This window comes from Balaenoptera physalus, assembly GCF_965194825.1.
Source record: "Balaenoptera physalus genome assembly, chromosome: 3".
In the NCBI taxonomy this organism is placed as follows: Eukaryota; Metazoa; Chordata; class Mammalia; order Artiodactyla; family Balaenopteridae; genus Balaenoptera; species Balaenoptera physalus.
In genome coordinates, this window is record NC_138890.1 from 141,392,521 (window position 1) to 141,403,940 (window position 11,420).

General features: G+C 40.1%; 1 protein-coding gene across 4 annotated transcripts in view; it reads left to right on the forward strand.

Moving 5' to 3' along the window:
* Positions 1 to 2,459: 2,459 nt before the first annotated feature.
* Positions 2,460 to 11,420, forward strand: part of CCL28 (C-C motif chemokine ligand 28) — a 34,561-nt gene continuing 25,600 nt past the window's right edge. For 3 of the 4 annotated variants that reach the window (XR_014261965.1, XR_014261966.1, XM_082455959.1), the window contains exon 1: positions 2,465 to 9,630. Coding sequence is in view for 2 of the 4 variants with exons in the window: in XM_082455959.1 (XP_082312085.1) it covers positions 9,414 to 9,630 (217 nt within the window). In the remaining 2 variants the exon portion in view is untranslated. Of the gene's footprint in view, positions 9,631 to 11,420 lie in introns of all 4 variants that reach the window. The other variant, XM_082455960.1, reaches the window with a different exon arrangement.

Consider the following 11,420-nt stretch of genomic DNA (forward strand, 5'->3'; position numbering starts at 1 on the left):
TTCTCGCAATATTTCAAACTTTTTCATCATTATTATATGTTATGGTGGCCTGTGATCAGTGATCTTTGTTGTTACTATGACTCCCTGAATGCTCCGATGATGGTTAGCATTTTTTAGCAATAAAGTATTTTAAAATTAAGGTATGTACATTGTTTTTTTTAGACATAATGCTATTGCACACTTAATAGACTACAGTATAGTTTAAACATAACTTTTATATGCACCGGGAAACCAAAGAATTCGCTTGACTCACCTTATTGTTGTATTTGCTCTATTGTGGAGTCTGGAACAGAACCCACAGTGTCTCCAAGGTATGCCTGTACATTTTTGTTGAATGAATGACTGAATGGTTATATCTATTTCACCCTTCCCTATTTTCTTAGAAGATAAGCGCTGACATGTCCTTGACAGTCTTAACTCAGGACTCTTTCCTGAAATGTCAGCCAAAAAAAGGAAAATATAATCCAGGTTCAAAGCCAGCAACAAAGACCTGGTGGGAGGTTAAAATTTCATTTGTTCTCCACCCTAAGGGAAATGCAAGGGGAAAGGTGACCTAGGAGTACAAACACAGGAAAAAGAAAGATAGACATTACTTTGATGTTTTATTATTTAAGATTGGGGGCCTTTTTTTTGATGCTTTTAAAGAATTGCTGAATTATTGGGGTGGTTTGGGTACAAGCTAGCTCTGAGATAGAGGAATACATTAATCACCCTTTTAGAGGCAGTTCACAGCAATATTTCAGGTTCTCATGCTTTTCCAGAACCTTGCCACTTTCCATCGAGGTAAAGTCTATTTCTCCTTCCTTTCAACCTGTGTAGAATTTTGTGACTGCCCCAGCTAATCGAATGCAATAGAAATGAACCTGCATAAGTTTCCAAGACAAGTCACAGAAGGCCATATAACTTCCACCTGGCTCACTCTCTCGCTCATGGGATACTTGCCTTGGAAGCCAGCCACCAGGCTGTGAGGAAGACAAACTAGTCACATGGAGAGGCCCATGCAGAGACCAACTGAGGTCCCCAGCTGACAGCCAGCATGAACTGCCAGACATGGGAGTGAGCCCTCCAGCTGATTCAGGCTCCCAGCCTTCAAATTACTCCAGGTGATGCTGACTGGAGCAGATGTGAGTCATCCACTGCCACAAGTGCAGATTCATGAGCAAAATAAACGCTGATTTTTTTTTTTTCCACCCCACGTGGCATGCAGGAGATCTTAGTTTCCCGACCGGGGATCGAACCTGTGCCCCGTGCAGTGGAAGCATGGAGTCCTGACCACTGGTCCACCAGGGAATTCCCCAATGTTGTGGTTGTTTAAGCCACAGTGTTGGCATATTTGTTACGCAGCCTCAGTCAAAAAAATTTTTTTACCACTGTGTTTGAAAAATGTATACATAGTGTAGTAAGGAACACAGAACTCTGAACATAGAATGCCTGGGTTCCAATGCTAGCTCCAATACTTACTAGCTTTCAACCTTGGGTAAATCACTTAACCTCATGCCTGTTTCCTTATCTATAAAATGAAGGTAATAATAGTTCCTACTTCATAGGATGGCGCTCATCATTAGGTGACTTAATATGTGCAAAGTGTTTGGAACTGTGCCCACTACGAAATAAGCTCTACATAAGGATTGGATATTGTTGTGGTGGTGATGGTGGTTTTATAGTTGGTAATCTTGGTGTGTTTTATAGTTGGTAATCTTGGCAGAATTCTAAAACCCCAGTGACTCCTGCTTCATGGAATCCTGTCACTTGCTTCTAGTCAACAGATGTAATTAAAGTCCCTAAAACTGACTTGAAGTGAATCAAAAAGGGAGATTATCCTGGGTGGACCTCACCTAATCAGGTAAGCTCTTTAAAAAGAGCTCTTTAAAAGAGGATCTAGAGGTCAGACTCTCTTGCTGGCCTGGAAGAAGCCAGCCACCAGGAGTTCAACAACTGTGAGGAAATGAAAGCTAACTACCACAGGAACTTGGAAAGGACCCCCAGCCTCAGGAGAAACTGCAACCCTGGCTGACACTCTGACTGCAGCTTGTGAGACGCTGAGCAGAGGATCCAGGTAAGAAATCATACCTGACCCCTGACCCGTGGAAACTGTGAGCCAATAAATAAACAGATGTTGTTTTAAGTCACTAAGTTTGTGCTAATGTTATTCAGCAATAAAAACAAATATAATTAGTAAAAATTCAAACCATAAAAAAGTATATACAATGAAAAGTAGATTTTTCTACCACCCTAGACATTCACCCTCCTCAGAGGCAACCACTAGGAAAAACCTGTGCCTCATCATTGCAGAAATTTTCTATGCGTATGAAAACATTTACGTGCATCTGTATTTCCTTCATACACACACACACAGGGATATATATATATAGTGCATATATATATATATAAAATATGGATATATATCTTGAAACATGGGCCAAGGGCAGTGAGTGAGTGTGTTATCTCAGAAATCTGTATTCTTTAGAAACAATATAGAACATCTTCCAGCTGAAATGGCTTTTAGGGGAGACAGGATAGGTCCTCTTAAGTGCTTAGGTGGTTTCATGATTTACACTCTGTAAATAAATGTGTGATGGGGTTGGGCATTAGTTTGCCAAAGTAGAGAAGAAAGACTATTTTTCCACTGCTTTCCACTTTCTTTTTTCCTTTCACTTACAGACCAGAGATCTTTTCTTACAACACCTTATCTTTACTGCTACGGTAAAGTCCATCGTGTTGTGTGCCATGATTTATTTTTCTAGCACCTAGTGATAGGTATGCAGGTTGTCTTTAATAGTTTGCTATTAAAAAATGCTACAATGAGATTCTTATGCTTACAGCTTTGCATACATGTGTCTGTAGTATAAACTCCAATAGTCAAACTCTTACGTCTTCATTTTAAATTGATAGGTATTGCCAAACTAATGTCCTAAGACTGCACCAAATCACACTCCTTCTAACCACTTGTGATAAATAGATACTTGCTAACACACTTTGACCTTTGCCACTCTCATAGGTGAAAAATGTATCTCACTTTGTTTTCTTTTTATTTGTTTACATAGTTTTGAATGTTGAATAATGTTGAATAATGTTTATAAGCCTTATTTTTGTGAACTACATGTTCATATCCATAGCCAAATTTTCCATTAAGTCACTGGCCTCTTCCTTATTGATATACAAGATCTCTTTATACAATAGCCCTTTGTCTGTTGTCTTACCAATGTCACCCACCTCTACATGCAGCTTTATGCCATTTGTCTTTTATAGAGTTTTATTTTTCCATGACAGAATTTCACTTTTCTGTTCAGTCGAATTTTTCATTCTTTTCCTTATGACTTCTGAGTCTTGTTTTATGCTTAAAAAGTTGTTTCCTGCTCTATTTTTTTAAGTTCATATTTCCTTTGGATACCTTTATGTTTTATTTACATTAAATATGTAATACATCTGGAATTCAAAGCTTCAACTTTTTTTCCCCATGGTTAACCAGTTGTCTCAAACAATTCATTGAATAATCCAGTTTTTCCTGATATAAAATGCTAACTTTACTATGTAGTAAATTCACACATTATATTTTCTGGATTTATGCACTGGTGTCTTGTGTCTACCGTAACTCTTTTAATGATAGTAGATTTACAATATATTTTAACATCCAGAAAGACTAGTCATCACTCACAGCTCTTCTTTTTCAGATTTTCCTGAGGAGATTCTTTTTGTTTTTATTAGCTTGAGGTACTATTCTGCTTTGATTCCCAATTTATTGACTAATCTTAGGCAAGTCACTATATTTCTGTACCTCACCATCATAAAAAACTGATGATACTGGACTGAATCTGGATGATTTATATATATGGAAAGCATGAATGCTAAAAAAGAAAAGTTATAAATTTAAGTCTGGAACAGAAACTACAGTGTTAACCAGGAATAAGAAATCCAGTGAGAGGGAAATTCCCTACTGAGGCTTTCAGGTTATACTGTTTCCACTTAGTCCTGCATTCTTTGCTCTGTTTACTTTGGCCTACCTGATACCCAGCCCCATCAAACATTTAGTTAAGAGTATATATCAGAAACTGTGGCACTGAAAGAGACCTAGCATGGCTCTCCTAAAAGCCATCTCAGCTGAAAGATGTTCTAACCCGTTTCTAAAGAATACAAATTTCTGAAATATCACATACTCACTCTCTCACTCACTCAATCACTCACCCTTGACCCTTGTTTCAAGCCTACAAATTCCCTGGTGATATATATTTTTATAACTAACCGTCTTCCATGCTTTAAGGAAAACTCAATGCATAATTTTTTTGTTTTCTGTGTGGTATAGAAAACAACTCCTTCTGAGAAATGAACATTTGAAATATTATTACCAATTAGACTATAAACATTCAGAAGAGGCCACAAGTACCAACCGTGGACATCTGTGACCACATTGGCAAGATTTTGCCCATATAGTGAAGGCCTGTTCGAATAATCCAATTTCTTGTTCATTCAACCCTAAGCCTCTAGTATTTGCTGAGCACTGAGTGAGGCACTGGGGGTATAATGATGAGTAAGATACAGGCCCTGTCCTCACTGAGCCCCACTCTATTGGAGGGCAGAGGCACACACATATATACAACAGTGTGAGATAAGTTGGCAATATACATTAAAAAGTGACTTAAATAGGCATACCCTTTGAGAAGTTCCATTCCTAAGAATTTATTTAAGAAAATTTTGAGATGACTGAACAAAGTGTATAGAACTGATTATCATAGCATTTCCGTAATAGTAATAAATACCAGAAAAGGAAAAAACCAAACTACCTAAATATCCAGCAACTGAGTAGAATCTAGTAAATAAACTATGGCAAAACCATGTGATTGAATACTATTAAACCCTTGCAAGATAAAAAAAAAAAACAGATCCATAGGTTTGGCTATGGAGAGCTATTCCTGATTAATATAAAGTCACAAAACAGAGGGGGGAGGGGCAAAATCGGGGTGTGGGATTAATAGATACAAACTACTATGTATAAAATAGATAAGCAACAAGGGTATATTGCATAGCACAGGGAATTATAGCCATTATCTAGTACTAACTTTTAATGGAGAGTAATCTGTAAACATGCTGAATCAATATACTGTATACCTGAAACTACTATAATATTCTAAATCAACTACACTTCAATTTTTTTAAAAAGTCACAAAACAGGAAGTGTTATGACTATTTTTGTAAGAATAATCTATACTTACAGATAAAAAATCAAAAAGATAAACATCCAAATGTTAAAAGAGTTCACATTTGACTGGCTATTTGGCTATAAATTATTTTTAATTTTCATATAATATACAGTATTCTGATATATATTATTATATTTTATATTCATATAAATATTTTACAAAGAGCATGTGCTTTTTTTTTTTTTCATTCAGAACAAAAGTTTATGAAAACATAAGAGGAGGCATTGTTTCACAAATGTGAGTGAAGCACCTTCTGTGTGTCTGGCCTGGGCTCCACTTGGGGCAGGTAAAGCTAACTAGAGGAGTTTGCTGCTCTCAAGGAGCAGCCTGGAAGGCTGTGGGTGAGGAAGCAAAGGAGGGCAGGGAGATGCAGAGTGACACTGGAGCTAGGTCTTAAAGAGGGAGTAGGAATTTTCTAGATGGCATGGGAACGGTTTGGAAGATGGTCCAGACAAGGGCAACAAGATCAGAGAAGACACAGGAAGACCAGGGCTGCTGTGGACAGTTGCACGGTTTGTGCACTGCAGAAGGCTACTTGTTGAGGAAGGAGTGGGGGCAAAAATGTAGGCTGGGCTTCACTTGCCGAGTCTTACGTACTGGTTGCATCTTCCCAGAGGAAGGGGCACCTCCTCATCCCACTTTTTTAATAGAGAAAAGGGGCCTTTTGTTTCTGTCAGCACCTTCTGCTTGTCAAGCTGTGGGTCCTGAGGCTGTGTCCACCCAGCGAGCGTCAGTGTTTTCTATTCACACAAGGTACACTGAGGGCCCCACACAAGCGAGTCTTTAAACCTGACTTGGCAAATAGATCTTCAGAGGCTGGAAGGGCCCTGCCATGTGCTCTCCAGAGCCATTTTAAAGCATGGGATTTGCTTTATATAATTAGAGCCATCATTGTAGGACGCTAGAGAATTGCAGAGTGTTAAAGATAAAAAATGTGGGTAAATATTTCAGCTGACCAGCCTGAATATATATCAAAAGCCTTTCAAGTAACTATGCCCTTTAACTTTGCAGTTCTGCTTTTCAAGATTTATTGTAAAGAATGAGCATAAAGGTTTGCATTATATGTGATTCACTGCAGAATTATTTATAATAATGAAAAGAAATCCACAATTTAAAAGTTCAGTATTAAGAGGTGGGTTCAATAAAGTACAATACTCCTGTGTTACGAGATACTAAACCAGGCATCAGTTTAAAAGACTGGGTGAAATGCCCCTACTACGAGTGTCCTAAGCACTGCTCTTCCCTGTCTTGGCACTTAGCGGACTGTACTATTACAGCTTGCTGAATTGTCTGTCCTCCCTGCAGTAGGGGCTATGGCCTCTTTGCTCACCGTTGGTTAACACAACATCTGGCATAGATAAGAGTAGATCCCTAATAAAGGTTTATTCAATGAATGAATATGCACAGAAATAAGACTGGAGGAATATGCACCAAAGGTTAAGAAACTTTATTTCTGGATATTTAAACATTTTCCTTCTTTATATTTTTTTACATATTCCAATTTTTTTACAGTGGACCCAATATAATTTTATAATCAGAAGAGAACAACATACTATATTCAAAAATGGTAACTCAGAGCCTACCATAAAGTATTTGAAGCTCAGTTTTGAAACAGAGACCCCTGTTTGGCCCTTCATATCACAGAGGTTAAAAAGTGATTATTATCATCAGCAAAAGATTAATGGAGGAGCCCATTAAATTGTAAATTCTTCTAGGACATTTAAAAGTTGACATGGGGACTTCTCTGCCAGTCCAGTGGTTAGAACTCCACGCTTCCACTGCAGGGGACAGGGGTTCGATCCCTGGTCGGGGAACTAAGATCCCGCATGCCGTGTGACGTGGCCAAAAAATAACAATAAAAAATAAAATAAAAATAAAAGTTGACATGATTTTCAAAATATCAGTCTATATACTTATTTCAAGACAAATCTTCAAGGGAAATTAATTTTATTTTGTGAAAGCTACTGTTTAGAAATCTTCTTCATCCCCCTAACCCAAACTGGCCATTTTACCTAGGGCCTGGATGGCATCAAGTATTTTTATGACAGTCAGAGGTTCACACTTTACTTCTCTTTAAAGTGAAAACGATTTGGTTTTTCCGGGTAAAGTAAAATATATGTACGTGTGTATGTGTGTGTGTGTGTGAGTGTGTATATATAAATTTTTTCTTTTAGGTTTGCAGTCTGGTATTCTTTGCCAAGGACAATGGAAAACACAAAACCACACAGTTTTAGACCGTACTCAAACGTTTCATTCTATTGCTCTCCCCTCCAACTAACTTTCCCCTAGGTCCTAAAGGCATACGTTTCCCAGGCTCCTCCTCATTTGGTTTTGTAGAAGCCCTGAGCCCAGGTAACAATATTTAAATAATCAGAGTTGTTCTGATACCACTCTTGAAGCTCCTTCCCAGTTAATTCTGGTCCACATCTGCCTAGTGAACACCCTGTCACACACAGACATACACACCCCATAATTACAGCTTGTACCATGTTCTCTCCAGGCAAAGTCCCATCCCAATTTTGCCCTCACCCCAGTCAAACTGATCTGCTGGTGGATGTCAGGTTTGCTTTTTAACACCAGGCTGACTTAATGCCTTGCCCCAAGGCTGCCATTCTAAAGGTGGTAATTTCACAAGTGCAAGCTTTAATGCTTTTGGTTCCACGAACCACACCAACTGCCTTCAGGTTACCACTACCCAAGCCACCATCTCAGCAGTGACCCCCAGGAAGGAGAGGGAAAGTACTAATAACCGGTGACCACTCAAGGAGGGGCCCCTGTGCTCTCCAAGTCCGGATTCTGTCCCTAGGTCTTTTTCCTGGAAGGCCCATGGTGACATTTCCTAGCAGAGGAGACAGGCACACAGTGAAAGGGAAGCTTTCCTGTTAAATAGAGAAACAAGTAAGAGTTCTCGAAAAAGTACACAGGGTCTGTCTAATCCCAGGTTCATCAGAACTGAGCCCAGCCTTCCTGTTGGATTAAAACCACTCCTATTACCCAATAGTCATCCTTCATTTCATCTGAACAGAGGCTTTTTTCTACTGCACAGAAGCCACCCTCAGGAAGGCCTCTTAAGGGCAGGAACTTCAGGCACAGTGGCAGGCTGGTGACTGAATGTTTATGCACCTGTGTTGTTTCTGTAAATCAAAATAATTTCTTAACTGTGGCTGTTTCAGAACATAACTTTTGTGCAGCTTCCCTGACTCACCTTCAGAGCACTTGGTCCTCTGCTAGGTCCAGAGGCTGCACAGTTGTGGTGGGCGCATATAGCTTCATGGGCCTTGACAGTCACCTCTGCAGGCTCTTTGTGCTCTATTTCGGAGACCTTCGGCAAGAGTCTTAAGACCTTTGGTTAGTGGCAGAGTCTGGAACGGCTGCTCTGCGTGACTAGGTCTTCCCATTCTTGGCCTAGCCCCGTGCCCACAAAGCTCCCATTTCCTATTTTATTATAACTCCAGTTCTTGACAGTGAAATTAGAGCTTGCTTAAGTACCACAACTTGACAGCTGGGGGACAATTCTGACCTCGAGCTCTTGACTTTATAAAGTAGCGCTGCCCAATGCAAATATAGTGTAAGCTACATAAGTAATTTTCTGAGTAGTCACATTAAAAAAAGTTAAAACGCAGGTGAATAATTTTAATAATATAGCTTATGAAACTCAATATATCCAAATATTATCATTTCAGCACATAATCAATACAAAAATTATTAACGAGATATTTTATATTTCTTTGTACCAAGTCTGGGGCTTTTTTACCAGGCACAGCCCCTCTACCTGTCTTATTACCTTTCTCCTAAATAAACTAACAGCCTCACTGGAAACACTTTGGCTGCAGACCAAGACCAGAATGGGGTTGAATTTTCCCATCTTTCCACCAGATAATGTTTTTTATGACTTGCCACCTTTGTCCCTAGAAACTCAGTTTCAATAAGCTACTAAAAAACTGATTCCTTTATGCAATGGTTCTCAAGACATATCCATCAGAATCACCTATGGAGCTTTTTAAAACTTCAAATTACTGGTCCTCTACTCCAAAATTCTGATTTATAACTGTGGAGGAATTCATGTAGGTAGCTATTTTTAATGGTCCCCAAATTCTGATGCACACCTCCAAACTCACAACAATCTCACCAGAGGTCAGATCACCACAGACATCACCTGATCCCTCAGGTGGCTGAATACAGGTCTGGTCTTAAGAGCCTGGTTTCAAGGAAAGAAACATGAGAAAGAGGTACCCTAGCACCTACCAGGGTGGAGCTTTCTGGCTTGCTTTCCTCCACGCTCTTTCTCTGTACCCAAGGGCACTTTTAGCCTCATTTCCTGATCTTAACAGCCTCACCTGCGGTGCTGTCGAGCTGCTGGGGCAGGCAGGAATGCAGCGGACAGGACTCGCTCTCGTGGCCTTGGCTGCCTGGGTGGCTCTTCGCCCCTCGGAAGGTGAGCTGCGGGCTGGCTATCTAAGCCTCCAGGGGAAGGAGGGGGGCTGCCTTCCAAGATGGAGCTGGAAGGAGTGAGGTACTCCAGCAATCAGGGGCCGGAATTTCCAATTATCTACATGAGAGTGGCATAGGTTTAAATTCCTCATCTCCAAGAGGCAATTTCAGGAAGGAACATCATTTGAACTGAAATATCAGTAATTTGCCACCAGTGCAACTTTGAGCAGTGCTTTCTTTTCTGATGATAGTATCTTAAAAGAATCCCTGGGTAGAGGCTGGAGGAAAGCCCCTATTATTCAACTGTCTTCCCCCTTACCCTGACCTGCTAAACTGTCTGAATACAAGTGTGCATATTCCTGGAAGAAAGATAGACTTGACCTCTGGTTTATGTTTTGGTAAGTTGCAAGCTTTCTGATCAAAGTCAGCCCTGTGGTTACTGAAAACCAAAACTTCAGTCTGATCTTTAAAAAGGGACACAGGATAAAGGAGATGATTGAACCATACAATTTATATCAAAGAGAACTTCTATTGTGATTTGCTAGCATATATGTGATTATAACTGCATCTGGACTGGAGGCAATCTTTTCTACTGTATTTAGGAAACCCTAAATATAGGTATTTAATACTTGACTGATTTGACTCTTTTCCACTGTCTTCTTTTCTGAAACTTTACCCTGAATAGAGTCTCTAAATTCAGAACAGAGGTGAAATGTAAGTTTTGTTTGGTCTGCTTTTTGAAAAATTAAGCCAACATTTTTATTATTTTTTTTTTAATTTTAAAAAATTTTATTTATTTATTTTGGCCGCACCGGGCGGCCTGTGGGATCTTAGTTCCCCAACCAGGGATCGAGCGGGTGCCCCCTGCAGTGGAAGCGCGGAGTCTTAACCCCTGGACTACCAGGGAAGTCCCGAGCCAACGTTTTTAAACTGACAGATTTCAAATACACATACTCATATATACACACATACGAATTCGATTTTAGAGCTTCTCTTGAAAAATCAGATCTGGCAACAATGGTTCCACATTCCCCGGCAAGGACGAGCTAGAGCAGACCAGCCTCTGTCCTACTGTGGAGTTGGCTATCATCCTATTAGCTGCCTGGTTCCTGGAGGCATTTGCTTAGGGACTCCCGATATAGTGCCCCAATCTACTGAGCTTTATTACTGAGCACAGTTCTTCATCTCTATCCACTTATCTTAGCAAAACAAAAAGGTTTTCAGTTTATATGTTTCTGTAAATTTTTCAGAAAATTTCGCCATTGAAATTTTAGGACTCACCCCCATTGTTAAACAGAAGTCTACCAGCCAAGGCTTTATTCCTAGTTTTAGCAATGCAATTTTTTTTTTTTTTCTCACATAAAGATTTGAAATAAAAGTGTATACAACTCCCGCTTCAGCTTCCGGGCCTGTTTCTAGCTTCCCCCCAGCCGCAGCAGCAGAAGCAGCCCTCCTCCAGGAGAGGAGGGAGGGAGAGGCTGGCGGAGGGGGCAGGGTAATGAGGGAAGCCCTGCCAGACCCAAGGCCAAGGTCTGCATGGGACTGAGCTCTGGCAGAGAGGGCGGGACCACAAAACACAGAGGTGTTTGAAAAGGAACAGTTGGTGATGATAAGAAAGAGCTGAGGAGACCCAACAGTAACTTTCTGGGTTAGTCTTGGGGCTTTTTCCTAAGGCAGTTTGGGTCACAGGAAAATCACATTGTCTGAGAAGCTCCAGCTTTCTGCAATTTAAAAATAAGTGATGTCGGGGTTAAAATACATGAGAGTAGGCCTGAGAACAGTTGTGGAACTGAG